The sequence below is a fragment of the Anoplopoma fimbria genome, chromosome 3 (assembly GCF_027596085.1).
Source record: "Anoplopoma fimbria isolate UVic2021 breed Golden Eagle Sablefish chromosome 3, Afim_UVic_2022, whole genome shotgun sequence".
In the NCBI taxonomy this organism is placed as follows: domain Eukaryota; kingdom Metazoa; phylum Chordata; class Actinopteri; order Perciformes; family Anoplopomatidae; genus Anoplopoma; species Anoplopoma fimbria.
The window spans coordinates 7,672,417-7,698,437 of NC_072451.1; the positions used below are offsets into that span (position 1 = coordinate 7,672,417).

Here is a 26,021-nt window from a genome sequence, read left to right on the forward strand (position 1 = left end):
AGATAGATCTTATTCCAGGAAAATCTCTGTACCTTTGTCTTTAACAGATCAGGTCATTGTCCATCCATCCTTTAACCAAATTTCCAGTTGTTCTAAAAAAATCCTACAAACTGGAAGCAACCATAAACACCACTTAGATGAAAGCAAGATATCTGTTTTGTTGGACTTGGATTCAAGCTCACACTGGTCTGCACCTTCTCAAAGTTAGAAATCTAATTTGTATTTAAGTCAGAAGCTATCTGATCACAGAATAAATAATGGGAGCTATAAATCAGACTTTTGGTCCTTGACAGTATAAAATACTTGGTGCTTCAATTTTCTGTTGGTACCAAAAGAGATTAAAAGTTTGATACCAAAATCTATTTAACAGTATTTTTCTTTTTCCAAACATACAGGCGGGGTCTCAGTATCGGATATGAGTAAACACTATTACTATAAATAGAATAAATAATTAAAAGGCTTTAAAGTAAGCCGTCTAGAGTTAAGTTGTTATAGGCTTGTCTTCCTGGCTGATGGAATAGCCCATTTCCACAAATGCAAGATATTCTTAAAATACTTAACATTTGCCACATTTTAGGGTTTTTCCCAGGTGATATCTGTGATGTTAAGTACCACTGTAAAACTTCTGAGCTGACTCAAGCATTCATTATCCATCCTTTTCCCAATTACCAGAATTAGTATTTTGACTTTCATCCCTCCCTCTCTTTCTTTACTCTCTGACTCTGCTGGTTTTTCATGAGCACGTCTGGTGTCGGCCAGTGTTTTTATCTTCTACTTCAACCTCGTCCTCTTATTTTCTCTCATTGATTTGAAAAGCCATAAAGCTACAATAAGCATTGCCTGTGGGAAAGCTCTAAGTGCCCTCCGTTTCTCTCCTCTGCTCATATGTTCACTGCATTGTGTATTCCCTCCTGCCGTCTCTTTCCTTCATAAATGCTTTTTAAACCACTTGACTGGAAAATTGACTGTGCATGCCAATTTGTCTGAAAAGGCCCAGTTATAGCTTTTTGTTTGCCTGCGTCTGGAGCTGCTTTCGTAGTTGGTTCTGTTTCTGTCAAATGTGTAGTTCTTTTTCTACAAAGAGTGAACTTCGTAATGTATTTCACTGCTCTCCAACCGGGCATATCCTATAAGAACAAAGACAATGAATACTCGTAAAAATGACAGAGGAAGATCAACTATGTTCGGTTCGATTCTTTACAGCGAAGTCACTGTATTCATTTAAAAAGTACAGCTATGATTAATGTCCCTTCATCTGCATTGGTTAAGTAAGCAGTCAAAACATTAACGGCACACAGCCATCCTTTTACTTAAACATTTGATAAATTAGGGTAATTAAATTGTATTTAAACGTAAATGAATAGCTTCATCCTTATTTATTCTTTGTCTTTTATTTTCTTACAGGTGCCTGAGACTTTCATGGCCTAAGACGTCCAGAAAAGAGGACAAAAGTCTGACTGAACAGATGCCATAAGAAGAGGACATCTGGACTGAAGGATCAATAGATGATGGACTAACTGGTCTTCGTTGGAATAATTGGACAGGCTTTTAACATTAAGACTCCACATATAATCACATGTCCATATCAGTGCAGATTTATCTGAAATCGGGGCCTTATGTCTTAGATTATACTGCGTTTATCATAAATACATATTGGCTACAGTTAAATCAGTTTGTGGTTGAGTTCCTGGATTATCTCACTCAGGGATTGAGGCTGATTACAACATTTTAGTACCTTGGTCATGCAGGGAATCTGGGGACGCACCAGAAACGAGCTGGCAACTCAGACTTTAAGTGTAGCCGACTGTGTAGCCTCCCTATCCTCATTAATGACCCCATGACCCCTGCAGAAGTCAGATAGTCGGGTATCAGCTCACCACATGTCCTTATCAGTGATCTAATAGCAGCCGGTAGGATGAGCGGATGTCTGTAGCCGCCCCACGCCAGCGTTGTCGAGGCTGGCGGTCATCGTCCTCGGCCATGACCCGGCTGATGTTGGGCCGGACTCTGGAGCGCATCTGTAAAGGTGTCCTGCTGCTCTGCCTGCTCCACTTCCTCATCATGATGATCCTGTACTTCGATGTCTACACGCAGCGCTTCGACCTCTTCAGCCGCTTCAACAACGGCCGCAACGGGTCCAGGAATAACGTCAGCGGAGCAGCAGGGAGCGGGCACCATTACTACTATTACAACCTCTCCAGGCCCAACGCGACGTTGGCCAGCTACCTGGCCACGGGGGAGCAGCTGGTGCCGAGTGTGCAGCCCGAGACCAATCAGACGCCTTCGCCCAAACCGCTGCCGCCGTGTCCTGAGATCCCGCCCGGCCTCGGTGAGTAATAATGTCAAAGGGTACTCCTCAACTTTCCATTTCCAAGTGCTATAAATAATGATTCATGTACCCAATTAATTCAATTAATCATTTTTTTGTTTTCGCATTTTGTGTAAAATTGCTACATTGGGAAAAGCAACTTATTACAACACAAATGGGTTATTTTTTCCAAAAGTAACATAGATGAAAACTACAGTAGCTGTCTTGGGTCATAACAGTTACATAAACTGTGATGAGTATAGAATATGTACACCTGCTGAACTGTTGTGACTCCAGGTGATTCACGATTTCAGGCACGGCCAACTTTAGGCTCTGGCTATCTCATGGCAAATTTAACCATTGCATCAACAAGAGTGACAGTTTGACTAAAATACTCTGCAAACGGATCTGTTCTCGCAGGTGGTGTTTGTTGTCGAGGCCTTTTCTCTAGTTCTGAGAGAAGTTGATGGAGTAGAGAGTCAATTTTAGTTCATCCAGTCTGTCCCAGCAGTTAGATGTTAACTACCCAGCAATCTGCAGATATCGGTCTGTGGTCTTGTCGAAACAAAAATGGCAGGTGAAGCAGATGCTTTGCAGACTTCTCTGTGGTGAAACTGATCATTAACGTGGATATTTTGCGTTTGTGTTGAAACATGACAGTCCACAGCTGTATGGGATAACGTGTTTTTTTTTGTGCGCTTATGACAGCCTTCCAGGTGTTTCAGGTCTTTTTCTCATTATTGCTTAACAGTCTTGATCAGCCATAAACAAACATGATGTTTTAATCATTTTGCTGAAAAAAACAATTACAACCATGAGATTTCCCCAAAGCTTGAAAAACCAAGAGCACAGCCCTATTGACTGTACACTAAGTCATCCCGCTTCTGTTCTGTGCTGTAAATTTACAGCTTATACAATTATAAAGACGTTTTTGATCTGCATGAATGAGCTTGAAATGTGACTTTTCTATTTTAATCATTTTCTATATTGCTTAATCACCTTTTCCTGAAGACTAATTTGTTTGATTTGTTTGTCCAGCCGGCTTGTTGTATATGTTGTTATGGCCTGCGAATATTTTATGTCCGATATCGGAGGATTTGCAGGTCATTGATTAGTGTAATGAAAAGCGGAGATGAGACCTTGATCGGACTCGAAGCTGGAGCGTACTATTTTATATTCAGTAAATAAATGCATCTCCAGTCTAATTCCAATTAGCGGGAGAGCAAGTGTAGCCCTGTAATTTTGTTTTTTCTGGGTCAGCCGGCAACATAAAATGGATTTAATGTCAACGATTTACACTGTGCTTTTTCAACCTTATAGACTCACAGCGGGGCTATTAGCAGAGATTCATGCAGTCACACACACTGAAAGCACACACAGCAGCACATGAACAAACCAGAACTCTAAACATATTTATTTTGTGCTTTTATTTTCTTAAATAAGAAGAACACAAGTTAAAATAACTACATTAATTAAGATGCTTAGCGCTGCGGATGTTTGCAGGCATCTTGAGTAGAAAGTGTTATTGTTTCATAGGGGTTTGCAGTTTTTCTTCCAAACTTTTTATTCAGTGTTTCACAATCTGTGCCTGAAAACATACATTAAAGTCGGGCCTGACCATGTATGAGTGAGGACATGGCTTAAACTAACGATACAGACTGTTGTTACAGTTTGTAAATCCTTAAAATGATTAAGGTTGCCCCTCACTGATGCGAAAATACATTTGATTATCTTCACTGATATTAGTGCATTAGGATGAAATCAATCGTTGTCATAACCATTTTAAGTTTTAACACAAGTTCTAATAATAAAATATTGAAATATTAATCAGATTCAAAGTTTTGACATTATTAGGGGTAAATTAATTGTTAGATGAATCGGGAATTTAAACAAATTATCTTTACATTAACCAATAAATGGGTCCTTGTAATTGTTATAGCTGCAGCCCTAGACACTGTCTCAGCCGTCGCCACGGTGAGAGCCTTGTGGAGGCAATCCCTCAATCATATCATAGATGTGTTCCTCTACACACTGGATACACACCTACACACACACACACACACACACACACACACACACACACACACACACACACACACACACACACACACACACACACACACTCATTATCATCACTATCCATCCACCCATCAAACCAGAGGTTGATGGTTGATTGAGTCACACTAAGCCTCTGGTTTACTAAATCTATAATTACATAGTGGACACACACACTCTCTCTCTCTCACACACACTCTCTCTCTCTCACACACACACACACACACACACACACACACACACACACACACACACACACACACACACACACACACACACACACACACATCACCGCTCTCTGTCATGAATACTCAGAGATAATAGAGCTCTGGAAGGAGGAACTAAATCCCGCTGTTTTTTGTTCGACTGATCCTGATACCAACGACGAGAGTGGTATCATATCCATTTTGTCATCTGATGGCAGAAACACGGTCCAAGCAAGTACACAAACACAGATGGCTCATCTCACACAGATTTCTCCGTTTGCTCTGATGCTTAATGAGTAAAAGCAAATAAAGAAACGCTCTGCTAAACTTTTATAATTGCTATTTTGTGATTGCAGGTGCTATGTGTTGTCTTGTCGTGTCTTCTTGGAGAGCTCTGATTGGGGTCATGAGCCACTGCTTTTGTTGACCAGAAACACCAATTAAGGCCTCGCAAATGAACCGGATTTGATTTGAAACACATGTTTGATTATATATCGATTTGTTTTCACACTATTCACTTTTTCTTCCCATTCCTCCCATTGTTAATTGAGTTATCTTTTTTCGTCCCTCGTGTACAGCCTTTCATTGCTGTATGTAGTTGTTGCTATTACATACTCATCTTCCTTTTGTCGAATAACGCACAGCTGAATTCTGCTGATGCAGTGAAAATACGTTTCTTATTTTCTTCCAACGGTTCCATCGGTAAATTAGTTTTTTTATAAACTCAATCCCTTGTGAGCCCCATTGTGGAGGTATCAACATTTTTCCATTCTTTCTTTTTTTGTTGTTTTTACTTATTGCTTTGGTCATTCGATAATGAGGTTTGTAACATGCTTTGCAATTGGGAGTGGGAGATAAAGCTGTCAGGTTTATTTGTCTGAAAGCTGAGTTCCATTATTTGGCCTAGAATTGGCTGTCGCTGACTCTGGATTTGGCATTCACACCAGGCACAAGTGTACTCTTGTAGCTTATCTCTGCCTTTTTCTCACTGATGGAGTGGCTGCCTGGGGGGCTGTAATGAGCAGGAAGGCGGAGAAAGACTGAGCGAGTCTGTTTTTTAAGTCACAGGTGCAGAGAGAGAGAGAGAGAGAGAGAGAGAGAGAGAGAGAGATCTAACGGATGGCGGTATGACGGTTGGTATGAAGTGAGACAGACAGAGAGGCGGGACGGAGTGAAGGAAGGAACGGCAGGTGGAGAGGTGAGGGGGTGTTGAAGGGAAAAGAGAGGGACCTTGGATGGACACACACACAGAAAAGAGAGAGAGAGAGAGAGAGAGAGAGAGAGAGAGAGAGAGAGAGAGAAACAAACAAACAAGCCCTTGGCTGTCCCAGAACACCAGCTGACAGGTGCTCCCTGTATGAGTGGCTAGCATCCACAGTTTATATCCTGGTTGTGTGTGTGCGTGTGTGTGTGTGTGTGTGTGTGTGTGTGTGTGTGTGTGCGTGTGTGTGTGTGTGTGTGTGTGTGTGTGTGACCTGGCATGTGTGACATGCAAATCAGCTGTTTATCAGAAAAAAGTAAAAATGCATCCTAGGGAACTGAGACATATTGGTCATCTTTGTCGTTGAAAAGTCTTTTCCAAGTAAAGTAGTCGATCAATCAGTCATTTGTTCTGAACATGTATTATTTTGATAATTGGTTTATTTATTTATTTTGTTGGCAAAACATTGGTTCCAGCTCCTCAAATGTGAATATTTACTTTAGTATTCTTTATATTATACAACAATAAACTGAATTGGACTGCTGGTGAGGCAGAAAATGCAATGTTAAATATCACACTTTACATTAAACTATTTTATTTTATGGACAAAGCAATTAATCTGCAAATCATTTGGTAATTAAAATAATAGTTAGATCCCTACTGTATTGCAAAATCCAATTTTTTATATATATATATATATATATATATATTATTTTGGCGGTTCTGCTTAATTGGACAAAGATAAGACAGGAATCGCAGTGTAGAGAGAGGATGACATACATCAAGGACTCATCCTTGATAAATGGTCCACGTGCTCTACCAGGTGAGCTGCTATAGATATTTTGTCAGCAAGAAAAAGATAAATACATCGTCAGTGAACATTTCGATGATACGATCAGTATCAATGTTTAGCGAGATGATTCGTATTGCCAGATACGTTATCAGTTCATCCTCATTAAGTAGAAAATGTTATCTAGCGGCATCATTCTACCGTCGTCAAAAAGTATTGAAACACGTTCTATGAGATTGGAGGAGGATGGTTAATTAATTTGGGGTCTTTGAATACAAAAATAGATAAAAGTAAGAACGTATTTCTGTCTACATATTGATATATAATTATCTGATTACTAAACTGGCCTAAACCTTTTCCCACTGTTACCGGTGAATTATGTGACATGAGACCAGCCTCAAATTAAAAGTAAGTGCTGCATCGAGTCTCCTTTAAATGATGACTCGATCTTTAATGCGTTCAGTTTTGATTAGTGAGGTTTTTTTTAATAAGCAATTTTCTACTTGTAGCTCATGAACGCTCAGACATCAGCTTATGTGTCTTTGTGTGTGAATTATTCTCAAGTCTGAACCCTATTATTTATTCTTCCTATTAATCACTTCTTCCTACACACACGACATGTTCTCACACACACACACACACACACACACACAAGGATACAGCTCAGTGGGAGGCTAAAAGCTATTTTCCAGGCCTTGTTTTAATTGGATGCTCTGCAGGGGTTTTCCCGTTTAGAATGAACTGTCGTCTTATATTGTTCAGAACTACGGATGCTAGACTCAGGATGTACCTGAGACGTCCTAATCAGGCAAGAAATTAATGTAATGAAAAATATATTCTTGAATTGTCTCCATGGCATGCTGTACTGCAGTGATACTACAGAAAAATAGTCCATTTTGGAGTTACTTATTCTCATCCAGGTAGCTACAAGTAAAGCAGAGCCGCCGAAACACCCCTTTATGGTAAAAGAGGCTGACGTTTTAATTGCTTCACTGTGACTTGGCTCAGTACTGCTACCTATTTAAAAATGACGCGCTGCTATATGCTAATGAAAGCACCACCATGCTTAGTTTGAGGTGGTTAAACACTAATGAAAACATAGTTATTGGTATTATTTCCCATTTCAGCCACTTAATCCTCCTAAATCCCACACACTGCTCCTGTTAAAAAGATTTTTTTGCACAGAAAACATATTAAAAGCCTTTTTATTCATTTTTGTGCACTTTATTTGAGTATTTGAGCACTATACTAATATACTAATATAATACTTCCTCCAGAACCGGTAACGAGTAGTGAAAAGGATTACAATATGTAGTTCAGTAATTACATTACAGTGAATAAACACAGTAATTATTCACCACTTTTGGGAGCTCAGCTGTCAGTTTGCTGTCTGACCAGGAGAGTTGATATCAGATTCATTCCACAGACCTTCAACCTTCCAGATTCTCAGTGAACGGGGAGTTTGTGGCACAGCATGTTTTATGACCTTCCTCCTTCATATTTAATAAAGAGTTTCAACAGGGCTGCTTAGGTGTAAAGCAATGCTCTGGGTTAGCTCAGTCAGTGGAGCTCAAGGCACATAGACAGAATTTGGGTTAGACTTTAAAATGTTTTTAGATCCAATTTTAGAGCTTTAATATTTAGTAAATAGCAATCTGCTGAATTGCTGTTTTATTTTGAAAAGGTATTTCATCTAAAGTTGCAAACAAGGGAAATGTGTATGAAGATTTAATGGTGTGTGTGAAACCCTGTTTGTATTGATTTTTTCCCCCTGTAAATCAAATTTTCGATCAAAGAAAAAAACACTGAACACGAGGTAAATTATGTTTATGTTCTTGCCTCGGTGTTTACATCTAGCAAGACTGAGTCCAATGTTATATCAGAATACAAAATTGCTTTTGTTGGACTTTATTTAATTAAGACAATATAAGGTTACTTTCACAACTGTTGACTTTTAGTTCTGGGTTGCTTCATGTTCAAACTCATTTACTATAAATCAGTGTGTGAGGAAACGAAGCAAAACTAAATCCACGTATTCAAACTGGATCAGTCTTCTTTTGGCTCACACCAGAATTCAGCCGAAACAAAGGGACCCACACCAGAGTTTGTTTAAACCAGAGCAAACTAAATTTAAATGTAAAAGCAAAACCTTAATGCGATATTTATTAAAAGAAGACAAACGTGAATCATTGCACAACATGAGGCTTGTACCAATCAAACAAAAAAACAAAACAAGGAATCTCTATCTGTATGTTTGTACGTCCTTGGCAACACGACAACATTCATCTGATCTACATCACACTTTGCAGGTCAACATGTTTTTCATCACGTTGTTTGAAGCAGCCCTACCTTACCTTCATTCCACTTACCTTTCCTTCTGGATGATGGCCAAAGCCTGATGATGTCACATAGATGGTGCATATACTAACATGAAGCTGAATTGAACCAGAATATATTTAATCAGTGTTTTTTGACTTGACACTAACCTCAATTAAATCAAAAGTCTACTTTATAACTACGGTGGTAACGTAAAAACAAACTACTAATACGCCTATTTGAAATGACCTTCGCTAGCGTTTCTGACCGTGTTTTTCAGCGACATATTTAGTTATTTAGGGGCACCAGGCAAACTCTGTCTTGCTTTCACCCTTTTTCTCGCTGGTAATGTTGGTATTGGCGGTGTAGAAGAAGATCATGACTCAAAACAATCTTTCCTGAAATATAACTATTAAATATTAATAGCAAAACTAAAAAAAACAAATCAATTACTGCATAGAGAGGTATTATCAGCACAATGTACTTCATGTTACTTCACGTCAGTTTGAGGCGGATTTTTCAATCTTAATATGATGCTGGATAGTTTAATGAATAATAATGCATCACATTTTTTGATTTTCTGAATCTCCAACTAAACCAGTAGCATTACTCTTGGTAAGTAAATATAATACTACAATGTTTCCTTTGAAATAGAAGTACAAAGTAAGTTAGTAGTATACAGTTCAGCTGCTTTAGGGGCCTTTTGTACGTTATTTCAGGGGTTCAGTGAGTTAGAATAGTAAAATAATGCTATACTTTTCATATATAAACATCATAAAATATCTCTAGCTGTTAGGGGTCTTTCTAGTTTGGAGGCCAAGGTTGCTTCATTTGCCGGTAAAGTTTCCCCTGAACCAGAGTGTATTTCACCTGTGTTTCTGACAGTGAGTAGCTGTGACTTGGAAGTGTGATGCAACTTTGTCACGTTAGGTGTATCACTGAGGACCCAAGGAAGAGCAGTGTTGAGTGTGAAGCTATTTGTGTGAGTTTTTAACAAAGCTGCAAACAACAAAACTACAAGTCAAGCATTCGGCCTCTTCCCAACAGCCATGTTTTCAATGGGCCTGAAACGAGTATTCTCCAATAGTTCACGTTAGGTTATAAGTGGGGATATTCATATATTTTATGTACAGCAGACACCAGAAAACTGTTTCAAATGTGTGTAAATCATACATGGGAAAATGCATAAACATTATTTACATGATATTCTGTTTTACCCTATTAAATGTTGTAAACTATGAAAACAAGATTAAGAAAAAACAACCAGTTTTTCCTCATCTACTACTGCCGTTATAAGGCAAGGAAATTACATCAGTACGATGAGAACAAATAAATAAGCCAATAAACAAGGTCGTTAACCTAAGAAACACATTGCTATGCACTCCCACACAGCCAGGAAGCCGGCGGCGGACGCAAAGGGCCCTTGACAACATAATGGCTGCCATAACTTCATTTAAATGTCCCTGCTTCCCCTCCTCAGTGCCATTCACTTATTTCCACAGGACCATTTTGCTGTGTGCATGTTTCCATCCTCGTGTTGCAGCATAATTTCTTTTATTTTTGCCAACCAATTGGTCTGCCATTTCCATCTATTTGGTTATTGAGTCTTCCTTTTTTTTTTTATTTTCTCCTTTGCAAAACATTATCTCCTCAACAACATTCTCCATTCTCTTCATTTAGAATGTGAATATAAAGAAGCAGGACTAGCGACGTCTGTGATTTCATCCAGTGAAATATGAACTGTAACTAACTGGTTTCAAAAGGTGATTCGAGACGTCCTCCACCGTCTCACTGTCCGGGCCACAGTGTGTTGTTGTTGCACACAATGATGCCGTATCAACTGTCCCAGCAGCCTAGTGATGGGTGTGGCAGAAGGCAGAATTAGGTCTTTGTCAACACTGTGTAGATTCAGGAAATGGGATATGAGGCTAGAAAAGGACACCTTCAGGGCTCGTTTAGAGCGGCCACTCGCTGCTTGAGTGAAGCTGATTGTTTGGTTTGTGTCTTTGGACCATGAAGAATGGCAAAAATGATAAATAACCCCTGGTGACTACTGGCTGGATGCTGTATGTTGAATGATAGCCATATATCATATTATGTCCAATATGTGAGAGACAAGAATGAATGCAAGTTAAAGGCGCTACCAAAATGGCTTCACTTTTCAATACCTGGACTTTGCTGCCTGGTATGCACACATGTTATCTGCTCATATGGACACCAATGGCCAACCTGAATGGTGTCACCAATGGGGGAAAATAAATTAAATACTGTATTTTTTTAATCCTCATATTGTTTAAATGTTTGAAATATAATTTTTAACAGAGAACTAGATATCCTTCTTTGCTGCTTTGCTACGACTTTTCCAATTCTAGGCCTTTGTAGTGCCCAGAATTTGCTGCAGGCTGATACTCAAAAATGTGAAACAGCCACCAAGAAATCCATGAAATTGACATTATAGTTATATAGTTTTATGGTTTGTAGTTTTATGTGTGGCTGCGTTTCCACAGCCGTATGATTGCTTGTATTTTCAGTAACATTTACATACATATGTGTGTGTGTATATTGTGAATGTCCTGTTTCGTGTGTTCGTCCACTGGAGGAAGTGTTCCTGTGTGTGTGTGTGTGTGTGTGTGTGTGTGTGTGTGTGTGTGTATGTGTATCCTAAATGTTTTGCTAGCACTGTACGTGCACACTCTCACATTATACTGTATGCTGCATGTGTTTGTAGTCTTGTCGCGGGTAATAAAATGCCTCTTCTCATCTCGGTTCTCCCGGTTCAGAGTGACTATTAAGACGTGTGTGCTTTAACAAGCAAGCTCTCCAAATGATAAATGACAAAACACACACTGCCTCCACACTGCTGTCATCCGGCAAAACACTCCCATGCACACACACACACACACACACACACACACACACACACACACACACACACACACACACACACACACACACACACACACGGCTCTCTCTTTCTCCCTCTCTCTCATTTTTTTTCCCTCACCTGCCTCAGTTTCATTTTCTCTCTCCGATCTCGTATAGTTTTTCTCTCACACGCGTTGACAGATTCAGACAAAAAAGGAAATGGGAAGACGAGATGGAGAAAAGATTTTGAGGGAACAAAAAAAAAAACAGTCCTCGATGTAAACACAACGACATTTGAGGTAACAAATAAATCAGATAAAAAAAAAACCAGATAACAACATTTCACAAACAAATGAAGAGAACACAGCCGCGGTGACTGTAGAATGGGAATGACATTTCCATAGATAGTATCTGTGCGGCTGAGTGCAGTGAAGGCAACACGGAGTCTGGCTGGTCTGTTGGCAGTTTCCAACTCATTCATGCAGCACATCATCCAGATAGTTTTAGAAATAGTGATTTTTTTCTGTATAAATGCACAATGTGGTCCCTGGGAACGTCTTTTTTTTTTCCTTAGGAAGGTTTCCTGAATGATGGCTGCACGGTGGTGTAGTGGTTAGCACTGTCGCCTCACAGCAAGAGGGGCCAGGGTTCAATTCCCGGGCTGGACAACCTTCTGTGTGGAGTTTGCATGTTCTCCCCGTGTCAGCGTGGGTTCTCTCCGGGTTCTCCGGCTTCCTCCCACAGTCCAAAGACATGCAGCTTAGGTTAATTGAAGACTCTAGATTGCCCGTAGGTGTGAATGTGAGCGTGAGTGGTTGTCTGTCTATATATATCAGCCCTGTGATAGGCTGGCGACCTGTCCAGGGTGAACCCTGCCTTCGCCCATTGACAGCTGAGATCGGCTCCAGCACCCCTGCGACCCTTAAATGGATAAGCAGGTTACAGAAAATGGATGGAATGGATGGTTCCTGAATGAGTAAAATGACCCGGAAGTTTCCACGACAACAGCTGATGAAAGGTGCTTCAATGCTTCCTTTCTTATCTCCTTAAGCAAAGGATTCAGTGGACCATCCTTTACCAAAGGAAAGGAGATAATGCAGTCGCTTTGTTTTGTATTTAATTATATCAAACATGTAACAAATAAGATAGAGACAGAACAAGAATAACAAATAAAATGATCAGTAAATAAAGCAAGCCGTCATTAAACAACATCAATTATCAACATAAATTAATATTAAATGTCCAAAAAGCAGAAGTAGAAGTATGCACTTCTATGGTCATACCACTTCCTATAACTCTTATCAACTCAATATTTATCACATAAACTTCTGTGACTTGTAGCCTATATTCCTTTCTATATATTTTTTATTTCAACCATGGTATTGTACAGGTTTAATATAATCCTTATTAGTCCCACATTTTCAGTATTCAGCAGTAAAATGGGATTGTGCAACAACAAGAAGGATCAGTAAAATAAAGCAAGACATGTAGTATATAAAGAAATTAATAAACTGTGAAAAAGTAATTGAAAGGTTGAATTCACATTATTGTGCATTGAAATATTGACAATAAACAGTTTAATTGATATTGCACATGGCTGAATTGTCGGTGTCGGTACGTGCAGTCTCCTGGGAGCAGTGTTGATTGTAAAGTGTGACAGCAGCAGGAAGGAGGGTGAGGCAGCCTGTCACTGAAGGAGCTGTTTATATAGCTAGTATGAAACAACATGGTAAGAACGCAAGGGGTGGGGGGCTGTAAGATCCGCTTTTTGAGTCCATCCTCTGAACATTGTAATTTCACCACAGCAGACGTCAATAACATCAACTGTCGCATTATAAACATATCGCTTAGTGAAAGAGCAGTCGGATTCTCAGAGCACTGCGGTTGTCTTCTCCTTCCCCATCTTTCCTTGACCTCATGACTTTTTCCATTAAAGGTCAAGGAAAAGTGGTTAGGAAAAGAGATTATGATGTATTTCTTTGACTTTTTATCCACAGCCCTACTGTGTTTTGAGCTCCTTGCCAGGTGTTTTTGTCAACCCGTTAGCGTAACAACCATGCAAGTTGCAGTCATGAAACTGTACAGTTGTGTAGTTGAGATCAAAATGGAGGCCTAGTTTGAAGATGGGTGCCGTCCGAACAAGGGCGCAGGAATAAGGAGGTTAGGAAGTGGGGAATGGCCTATTTCCCCCCCACCTTTTATGCCCTTGGCCTGATTTGGCGCAGCGGCTGCTGTGATCTCATTACATGATGGTTTCTAATTTTATTTAATTTCCAAATCATTTTTTAATGAAAGAATCCAGACATACTGTTCTGTGTCTTAGCTGCAACTATAAACCTGCACTGTCAGACTCCTTGAATAACATTGATCAAACCGGCTCTTGGACCATCTAATGGTGGACCTAGCAGACAGCATAGATGGTGATTACTGATTTAAATGGTTGCTATGTAACAGTAGCACATGGGGTGTGAGGTGAGGTTAGCCAGATCACTGTAAACAAGAAAGGAAGAGAGAAACTCTCTGCTGCAGGTAATATGGTATCGACTCATCAGCACAGTTTAGTTTGTCACCTTTTTTTAATTGCCTTTGTTTGTGATGTTTTTAACGTATGGAGGTAGAAATTAAAAAGCAAGAGAGGTGAGAGTTGATGTTGCAGAAATAGAGAAAAAGTATTCTTCCTGCTGCACAAACACCATGACACAAAAAGGTAGGTGTAGGTGGTCTGCTGCTGTGGAGGGAATTGCAAATCAGCAAAAATGAATAGAAAAGAAAACAACTGCGCATTTTTATAATAAATCCCTGAAGGAGGGCGGCAAAGGCAGGACCATAATGTGTGCACACATAAAAATAAAAAAATGAAATGACTCCCTACTTTTTACTAGTTATGTAAGTGACATCCTAGGAATCCAATCGGATACTTTTGTTTGTGTTTTTGTGTTTTCTAATTTACTTTATATTTGTTTTTGATTGTTTCAATTTGCTGTAATGTTTCTTTGTTGTTTTTTAGTTGTTTTATCATAACTATTACATTAATTTGTTATTTTGCGCCTCAGGGCCATCTTGAGCCAAAAAGCTACTTTACAGATTTGGATAAGCCTTCGTCATAAAAATTACAAAGGAGATTGTTTTTTTGGAATGTCCGTATTCCTTTGAGCCTATTGAGTATCAGTTGTTGTTGTTGTGACGGGAGATGCGCTGCAACTGAACTCTTTAGTAATGGTGATTTATTGTCTTGATTGTGAGACTTCCTTTTCTTTGGCTCAGTATTTGTTAGCTTCTAAATGTGTTTGCCTCCGAGCCTGTGTAAATGTATCTGTGTTTGTGTTGATGTGCAGTTAACAATGGATGGCATGAAGGGATCAGAGGGATTAGCTGACATCAAATAAGGGATAATCCATCAACCTGAAGTTTATCTGATTGGTCACGGAGAAGAGAGAATATCTGATGATTTGATAATAATTTAATCCATGAAAAAAATGAAACATTTTTGCATTTTAATTCCAGCTCACAACTTTTTACAAACAAACCATGAGGAGTAAACATGAAGTTATGCAGCCTGACAGTTTACTTGTTGATTTGACAGGTTTGATGATCATCCTGCATCATCAGGAACCTCCAGGGGAAATCAAATTGCGGACTGAGTTTAATGTTTCTGTATATTTATGTTCTTTGGTGTCACAAAGAGCTCACGAAGAAATAACTGATTATAAGCATGATTAGCATTATTAGACTGCAAATCAACCATATGTAATGAATAATAATGGTAATGACAGGATTGCACTAAAGCCCCTTTGCGTAGATGACTGGTGCGTATGGACACGCTCATCATCCTTAGTTTAATGGATTTATCGTCTTTATTTGTTTAGGTATCCCTTTTAGTCAGTAACGTGGTATTAAATGTGATTGTCGCCCTTTAATACATATTTAAAGCATGGATTTGGGCTTTGTGATAACCCTACTCTGATTTATGTATTTTATTCCTGTAAGTGGAAGGTAAACCCAGTCCCATGATGGGCAGGTGGATTCTAAAGTGTCTGGATGTGACCACAGTATTTTCCGCAGTCTTTCCCAGTTCATAAAGAGAACAAAGTGCCTCTGAAATCACCCCCTATTCACTATCTAGTGCACTATATTTACTCTCAACTATTTTCTTTGAGTGTCCTAAAGTTGCACTAAATTGTGCCCTCCTCAAAGACGTGTATGCTAACAATCCAACAGAGCAATGCTTCACTTTTAAAGATGGGTTAAATCACACTAATAGTGACACTATCAATAACAGTTTGATATATTGAATTATAAATGCAGTACTTTGGTTTTCTTTAGTAAGTTTCTCTTGGTTTTCTTTTTCACTTTGTTGAAAAGTGCTGAAAGTGTTTGACAGGGTGAGAGAGAGAGTTTCAGAGAGAGAGAGAGAGTGAGAGAGAGAGAGAGAGAGAGAGAGAGAGAGAGAGAGAGAGAGAGAGAGAGAGAGAGAGAGAGAGAGAGAGAGAGAGAGAGAGAGAGAGGCGAGGCGAGGCAACAGCTTTAATACAGTTTGTTTACAATATTCTAATCTGTTTTCATACACTTTAAATATCAACATATTCATGGCTTAATAAAAACTGTATTTTTCAATCTTGTTTCAGCTTGCCTTCTGATTATGCAACTGAAGTAGCTGACCTTTAGCTGTCTATAATTTGATGTTGATGTTTAAGAGCTTTTTGAGTTGACGTTGGAGCTGGCCGTTGTTGACTTCATTAATTATGCCGTTAATCAGGGGAGAGAGTCATCACTGGCGCCAGGCAAAGCAGCTTCTGGAAGTTATCCGGAAAGAAGATGGAGATACAGTAAATTAGTAATTAGCTATTTAGCTCTGATTGTTTGAGCCACAAATGTACCTCCTCATACTTAAATGTTCAGGCTTACAGCTCGGCTGCAGTAACGTTAAAATAAGTCATGTTGTGCAAACTATGTTGATATTACGTTAGCTGTCCTTTGTCAGATTTAGATTAGAGCTTAGCCGAATGCATTACTACGCTCCCCTGTTACTCTGAGTGGGTTTTTGGAGAGGATTAGTGTATTAGGTCACTTTTTAACAGCTGTGATTGTGTTTTCTCTCAGTTGAATTATGAACATACCTGCCTCACGTTTGTTTATTAGAGAATTTCTGATGACTATAGATTGTAAATACTTTAATAATTGTCTGTTGGCCAGTCGGTCCACTGCTTTGAAATTATTCAACTACTATTGGATGGATTAATGTTAATTATGTACAGACATTCATGGTACCCTGAGGATGTATCACAATGACCTATTTGGTGATCCCCCTAACTTTTCCTCTAGCTCTACCAGAAGTTTGACATTTTCTGTTTATTAGCAAAATACCTTGGGTTGGGTGGTTTGCCATGAAATTTAGTACCACATTAATGTCCTCTTCAGGGTGAATTGCAGTTACTTTAATCTACGGTCATCATCAGGTCAAAACTTGATTTTTTCCAACACTTTGGTTTGTGATCAAATGCATGTTAGCATGCTGATGTTAGATTTTAGGTCAAAGCAGCGCTGTGCTGACATGCAGCCTTTGAGGTTCGTGTAGGCTTTGACATGGAAATGTGTAGTACACACCCATCACGTCACAGCGTTGACACGGGCGTCGTGTGACAGATGACAGCTCATACTGCAATAAGCATAAAACTGATATATGCCGTTGCTCCATGTTTCAAACACATACATGCACTGACCTCAACCTGGTTTGATGAGCATGATCTTGAAGAGCAGGCACACTGCCAAAAGCAATTTTAAAAGTCAAAACTCTTGCGTAGATCAATCACAGCACGTCAGAAGAATCCCCTGATGCTTCCACGCAGTCATGCAGACAATAAATGTGATGAGTCGGCTGACGTTTTGTCGTATACAACGCCCTGAGAGGTTAGCTTTTAATGTGTTTAAGTAGGTAGATCTCAATGTTCTCAAAGAGGGACTTGCTGTGCATAAAACAAGCGTTCCCAATGCGTTGCATATACTCATACATTGATTCATTAGCCACGCAGAGGGTTGAAATATGCAGCCGCCTTGCAATGTAAAGCTCCCAAAGTGAGACAGCTGAGCGCCTGGATGTGGTTCATGCGGAAAACGTTTGTAAGGGTAAAAAGAAAGATATCAGTGCACTGGTTATATAATTCTGAACAGGCTTGCAGGACTTAATATCAATATCTCTATCTATAAGAATGTAAGATGATATAAGCCCAAGTCTGTGAGGCAGTTACATCACTACGTTAAAGAGTCAAGACCTTTTATTAGAGGAATGATGTGAGACAAAGAAAATAAGTACGTATTTGCTGATTAGGATGTGAGGGTAGGCGGCTTTTGTGTTTGATTCATGCCTCACAAAATGCATAAGTAAAGATCTGTAAAACGTTTCTTCACAAAGAATCACAGAACACACCAATGCAAATGTTGTGTTTATCAGAAAGTGCCTTGAAAATAAGTCGTCCCACATAGAAAAACATCAAAAATGTATAAATCTCTAAAGAAATCTTAATTGACTAAGATCAAAACGACTTATTAGTCAACTCGTCAACTAATTAAATTCAAATGAATTTCAATTAAATTTATTTCGTATAGCGCAAAATCACAAATTTGCTTCAGAGGGCTCTACAATCTGTACTTTACAATCTGTACACAACTAAGAGGCCGCAGCATTATAACTTACTAACTATCTGTTGTATCCATACATGTTTATTCTGAATGTTTCACTCAAGTGTTTAACACACTGAATCAGACTTCTTTTTAAAATCAGCATGCTGTGATTTTCTGTTTTCCTCATCTCCAGTCACGTTACGCTTGTCTTGTACATAATGCACAACGTTGCCTCGTCCCACCCCATTATAAATAAGTGTGAACCCTCAGCACATGAATAGTTAAGAGATTTGCCAAGCCCAAGCAATACAACAAATTACCATCACAATTTAATTATGCATGCCGGAGCACAGTCAGAAGTGTGTACAGATGAATGGCTGCTGTGGACCATCATGCCTAACGGATTAGCTTTGTGAGAGATTTGATGTGGATTAGTTAAAAGGATTATTTACTGGTTGTGGCGCACCAGCAGACTACAAATAAGGGGTTTGGATATACTGTATTTGGGATTTGAATGAATGGGATAAGCGCTGACTGATGAATCACAGGAAAAAGGACCGACTAAAGAACTCACATTTGAATAGAAATGTCACCTCGTCCTACTTACTCTATTTTTGTCATGTGTGGTGTTGCATCATGTTACTACCACCTACAGCAAACGCTGCAGCTCTCTAAAACTTCATCAAGACCTTTATTACTTTCTCTGTCAACTTTTCTTTTCTGCAAGTGTCAAAAAACATTTATAAAGAATTGGTGTAAAAATAAAACAAGTCTTGTTGAAGTTGAAATCTGGCGGAGGGCTTGAAAGTGTGTTGGTCAGTTGGTCAGCCAGTTTGATCCACACTGAAATATCTCAACAACTATTGGATTGCCAGTTGGTGTATTTTTTCAATGGAATCTTGTCGTGATGAAATCGTATATTAAGATATGGTGATAAATAATCTGATTATTTTACTCAAAAGTTCCTAAATAAGTAAATAAGTCCTTTTTATTTTGTCAAGTATCTAATTAACACAAGAATATACAAAACCAGTTGGTTATTTCATATAGACTACTTATTTACTGAATTACTAGAAAACATGCTATATTCCGTAAACTTCTGCAATTAGGTAATTTGGCCTGTTGCGTGGCTCCTTGCTTCTGATTGGCCGGTTTGTCTGTGGGACCTCCAACCCAATCACTTGGTTTTCTCCGTTCCCAGTTACTTTGATGAGTATTTTCAAGTTACCGCTATGAACTACTGCATGTAAGAAAGAACTGTAATTAACTTGCAGATTTTCCAAATATTTTTCAAAAGACAAAAACTCCCAAATATCCATTCGTAATGTAAAAAAAATAATAATTTCAACACATAAAAAAAGGAAAAGACTGTGGACTGTTTTTGGACCACAGTGACCGTTTTAATGCTAGATGTAATTGTCCTTTGCGCTTTCTGTGCTGATTTTTCAAGATAACTGGACGTGATATATGAGATCAGATAAAATATCGTATCTATTGCCGCTCCATGTTTCACGTTAGGTGTAAGGACGACTAAATACCTCTCAGGTTAATAATTCACCACAGAGGAATGGACGACGGAGGAGGAAGAGACGGAACAAATGAGAACGGGGAGCACAAAATGAGGAAGGAAACAAAAAGAAAAGGAGTGAGATGAGCTGATGATGAACAGATTATAGAGAAAGAGGAATAGATGTCGAGGGGGGGAAGAGGAGGAGAGGGGGGGGTCGTGAGAAAAAAATGAAATAAAGAAGGAGGTGGAGAAGAGTTTAGTATGCCAGAGGCAGCAGCCGTGTGGAGTCTGTGGAGAAACCACATCCTCTATGGGAAGAATAGATCTATTTAGACTAGGTTTGACACGCACACACACACACACACACACACACACACACACACACACACACACACACACACACACACACACACACACACACACACACACACTATAGCAGTGATTCTTTAAGTGGGGTACATGGCGCTATGCCAGGGCTCCGTAAATAAATTTCAAATTAAAATCAGTATGATTGTGTTGAGTTTAGAAAAAAAGTTTTATTTGGACTCACAGTGTCAACTATTTTTTACGACATTTTGTGTGTCTACAATTGATGCATGCTTGTTTTTAGTTTAGAAGCTCTGATTAAATGAATATTTTAGCAATTTCCTGTTCCTCTTAAGATTTAATCTGGTGATTCATCCTAATGGATCAGGCTAATACATCAACTAACATCTCTATTCAGGCCACTATGTGAATCACACAACACCCAGGGGAGGTGAAGAAGATGAAAGATGATTTTTCTTTTTGCAAATATTTGGACAGGGAAGGACGTGTTTGATGTGTCATCTCTGAACACTTTGAGGGTTTGAGATTTACTCAACGGGTCAACAGACGTCTGGCGAATCAGTTGGAAAGCAGTTAAAGTTGTTTTGTGAGTCAAAGACGGTGCAGGAAGCAGGGAGAGTGTCGATGACAGAGTTTAGTCAGTATCAAGAATGTGGGTCCTTACAAGCGGAACAAAGATGTGGATGAAAGTGTGTAGAGTCCAGACTTTCACTGTTAAAAATTGAATTGAAAAGCAGAACTGTAAAGCATGTTTTTATAAGGACTCCCCAGTTATGATAAAGAGCTCAAATTGAGAACCCAACTTAAATTCAGGTTCATATACAAATAAATGTATTCATATATTATAGATACTCTATGTGTTAGGATGCAGAGGGGCATATGAGGGAAAGGTCAGAAGTACATATGTGCCAAATCTGAATTAGCACTGTTCCATGACCTTTTCAGCAGCTTGCATATCTGTAATGACACATTGAGCACGGTTCCTCTGTTAGCAGCATTGATTTTCTGCCGTCACAGTGAGCTGCCGACTCAGTTTGTGGCGTCACGACGAGTCCTGTCCTCATGTCACCTTATGTAAAAAAATAAAAATAAAAAATGAATCCAAAGACACGGTGAGGTTTACATGTTTAAAATGATTTAAAAAGAGAATCAGTGCTCGATATCAGCAGAAGCCCTGAGTTAAGGTTGCCGAATGGACATCAGGAGAGAGAATAAGTTGGATTAATAGTCAGAAGCAGTTTGAGCATCATCACCACTCTGGAAGTTCTTAGCGAGGTGAATACAGTATTTATGTGTTGTTTCCGGTATATAAAAACAAATGACACAGTGGTAATAAGGAGGTGATACCACAGTTGATGATAAACGGTTATATAGTGATGATAAAGTTGACAAACGGCAAGCTGCATGAAGTTAACGACACATTTTATTCCTCATTTGAAGTGATGCAGCGCTGCTTTCAGTTGAAGGATGGTTCTTTGAGCCCTCATAGAACTTTTTTTAATCATAGCCCTTCATTCAAAGACAGCCAAACATATTTCGACTGACTGGATCCAGATATTAATTTAAAAAACTAAAAGATTCTTGCCACTTTCCTCCTGATACCTCTGCTTATCTGTCAAGTTCTTTTTCCAGACTTTTTTTTACGTTTGAGTGTGATCTGTACGAGGATTTAGCGGTGACTCCCCAGGGTGCTAAATCACCGTTAGGCTACATGGTGTGCATGATTGGCTGAAGGAACGCAAGTACATCAGGGTGTGATTCACCCAACCTGCTTCCCGTCTCTGTGCTGCTGCCTGAGAGCACCAAAAAAAAGGGAACGACATGTAACGGTTCATCTGGCGTGGATGAAATTACCATCCATTTAAGAAACAGCAGAGTCTCACACCGAAGGCTTTTTATTATTTCACAACAGTATCGGAGAGCATCAAGTTTAAACATCAAGAGGGAGGATTTCTGCTCCTCTTTTGAATTTGAATGGATGTTGATGATTAGCAGATTAGTAAATCATCCGAAAATGTTACTTTTTTAATAAGCCATTGATCATTCAAAGTAATATATTTTAATTATTTAATTATTAATTTATTTCTGCTCTTATCTGAATCCTGTTTGTGTTAACTTTTGTTACAAAAAAAGCAGTTGAGAGATGACACCTGTAGCTTTTGAAACTGATATTTTACAGACTTGACAACTAATCAAACAAATGATTAATAGATAATGATGAAAATTATTATTGGTTGTAGTCCTACAAATTTTTTTAGAATTTGGTCAATCAATAACATATTAAAAAACAATGCACAAACAAGTTGATGAAACAACGGATATTTAATAAATTAGACGATTAAAGCGTCATCCAGTAACTAATTCAGCTTAGCAGGTAATTGGTTGATCACATTGTACGTTTGCTTTGCAGTAATGAATCAGAGCAGCATATCGTAATGCTGCAAAAAAAGTTAAGATTAATCGATGTTTTAAAGTCCATCTCTGATTGTATAATAAAGACAAAAAAGCCCCCCAAAAAGGTCTTAAAAGAACAACACAGACTGTCTGACAGACAACCAGACCCGAAACCTACAGAAATCAATATGACCTCTCCAAATAGCTATTTCTGCTTCTATGTGTGTGTGTTTGTGTCAGTGTGTGTGACCTGCCCCCTCTCCTGCTGGATCACTACCTTCTCCAATCACATACCTGCTCTAAGTCGTCCACAACATGCCTGCATCAACAGCGGATCTCTTTGCACAATCTCTCTTCAAAACAAACATCTACTTTGTGAACTTCTTCTTCTTTATGGCAAACCAACTAGAGGAGCATACGCCACCAGTTAGGGTCTGCACAGACCCTCAGTGGATGTGGGCGGATGACGAAATGTATGCCACATGCACCAAAGTGGACCCTCAAGGACATGCAGAAATGGAAAGTAAGAATTGGCATTAGGGGATCATGATATATGCAGATGACTTCACTATAATAAAGCAACAGTACTCGGAGCACAAGACCGGTAACAGCTAGAAGAAGCTGCTCACCTTGAAGACACATTGATTTTTCTCAGCACCTGTCACCTGCAGCTCTTCATATAATCAGTTCATAGCGGATGCTATATCCTTCACCATTGCTCCCTTCAGATATTAATCTGTAATCTATATCAAGTCAACAGTGATCTCTGTCAGTGAGAGATTCTGCTGAAGGACTTTTTACTGTACAGCTGCAACAGAGCAGCACTTTATATAAGAGCACAGTCACCGCTTCCTCCAACGACAGGCTCATTGACCGCAGTCACACACACAACCATACACACAACCATACACACACACAACAACACACACACACACACACACACACACACACACACACACACACACACACACACACACACACACACACAAACACACAAGCATAAGTACGTTCCTACAACACATGAGCATGTAGCAGCCTGACATACTGTATTTTGTTGCGTAAGGGAAGAAGAACCTTCACATACATGTAGACATTTTTTTATTAGCACACACACAAACATGTACATATTTTGGCAATCCTGCTTACACACACACACTCACACACACACACACACACACACACACACACACACACACACACACACACACACACAAAAACAAAAACACAAAAACACCTACACACATTCTTATAGACTTGTAGTTCACCTAAATTTAGAGAAGTGGTATTTCGAAGCGGTTCAATTTCCAGACAAAAGCAAAAGCCTCGAGCATAGATCCACCTGAGACCATCACCCTCTCACCTCACCTCGTCCCAATTTGTCTGTGAGTGTGTATGTGTGTCTGTAAAGGCGTGTGTGTGTGTGTGTGTGTGTCTGTGTCTCTGTGTGTGCTTCAGATAGACACTGTGTTCCAATTACAACTCCTCAATCTCACTTCAATTACTTGTGAGTAGTTCATGTAGGCCTTAAGGGAGACACAGCCTATTTTCCCTCCCCAGACACACACACACACACACACACACACACACACACACACACACACACACACACACACACACACACACACACACACACACACACACACACACACACACACACCTGCATACACATCCACACATAAACATACACACCTGCACACATAGACTCAGTAACAGACAGTTGGAAATCAATGCACTAAACAATCCAGGTAGTTCCCTTGAGTTACGGTTGGCTGCCAGTTCAGGTGGTTGTTATTTAAAAGTTTGGTCTCTTGATCATTAAACTATGTTTTCTTCCTACATTACAGTAAAGGTAATAATTATTGATCTAACCACATTAACGTGCCACCTAGCTTAATAGAAAGTTTTTATGTTTTGCCCAAGGCTGTATTTCTCTATTCTTAAAGCAGACCTTCTCAAGTTTCCTTTGAATGTTGCAAAAAGTGGTGAAATGCATAATACAGTGTATTTCAGGTTTTTTAGTCTTGCTCATTCTGTCGGTTCAACCATTTTTGGTCCAGACTGAAGTATCGCTACAGTAACAACTACAGTATCAGATGGAATGCCATGAATTATGTAAAGACCTTCACTTCAAACTCAGGATGAATTCTAACAACTTTGGTGGTGTGAAGAGACTTAACTTTTTATTTAATGTAATCATCGGGTCAACATTTGTCCAGTGATTTGGTTTAAATACAAATAATCCCATTCCCCTCAGCCTCAGATGTACTTTGTGTTCATTGCTATTCAGCAAATGTTAGCTTGCAAGCAAACAAAGCTTAGATGGTGAACATGGTAAACATTATACCCAACATTATTCCCAAACTGCCTTGGGAAAGAGTCACAAAGTTTGATCTATTGGTTTTCTGCTGAGCGACACAAATTGTCCATTTCTTTTGGGTAGCTTGACACAACTTCTTTTTCGGGACGAATATGATACTACAAAACAAAAGCCAGCTTTAGGCAATACAATTACTTAATAAGGTTTAGAAAAAACATCAAGTTTGGATAAAGAAATGAACTATGTACAGCTAGGTTTTAGGTACAATAACAAATGTTACAATAACAATAACAAAGAACTTAGTCAGGTTTAGGAAAACAGTCTAGAACGAGTCCACAACACTGGTCTCTTGGTTCAAAGTTCAGTGTTCTTTGACACTGTAATTTTCTTTGTATTTTTACATTAGGTACTTCTACAGGGAATCAGAGTTTAAACATTTCGAAATGTCAACCGAAAATGTTCTTTGGTTAAAAAAAGAGGGTAAAATACGACAAATATTCTCAGTGAAAGAATGATAAAAAAATGATCTACCAGGTATTTTTCACATCATCTCTGCATGTGCTCCTGTGACTTAATAAGGAAAAAGTAATCAATGCAGCAGCTTAGGGATAGCAACAACATATGCTCTAATCGTGTCTCATCTTATCACATCTGATCTCCTAACAGGGGAAATTAAAACTGCCTCTGCCCTTCACGCCCCAGCGTGGAAAGACGAGCTGCTTTGGGTACGTTTCATCATAATGACATCATCTGACCGCGCTTCGTATGGATGTGTCAGAGCGAATTAGAGCTCACATAACCAGACAGTGATCTCCCAGATAAAAATCCAGAGTAGAGTCAGTTCAGTGTGGTACATGCTAGTCCTGAAACCTTTGATCAGTATTCTGTCAGAGCTTGGAGCCGCCTTATGTTTCATAAATTCTCTTTACATTTAATATACCAAACAATATATATATATATAAATATACCATATAAATCACCTGAGCTGTACCTCAACATTTAACATTTCTGTCGGTGAGTCACCAACTTGCAATCCCCTGTCAGCTGTCAGAAAATAGCTAGAAAGATTTCTTCCCAACTGTCTCCTAAACCTCTTACGCCTTCTGTCCCGCTG

At 39.1% G+C, this 26,021-nt stretch overlaps 1 protein-coding gene across 1 annotated transcript in view; it reads left to right on the forward strand.

Annotated features, from left to right (window-relative positions):
* Positions 1–1,965: 1,965 nt before the first annotated feature.
* Positions 1,966–26,021, forward strand: part of b4galt2 (UDP-Gal:betaGlcNAc beta 1,4- galactosyltransferase, polypeptide 2) — a 129,159-nt gene continuing 105,103 nt past the window's right edge. The window contains exon 1 of the mRNA XM_054596484.1: positions 1,966–2,329. Within this exon, the coding sequence (XP_054452459.1) occupies positions 1,981–2,329 (349 nt within the window). The 5' untranslated portion in view covers positions 1,966–1,980. The remainder of the gene's footprint in view (positions 2,330–26,021) is intronic.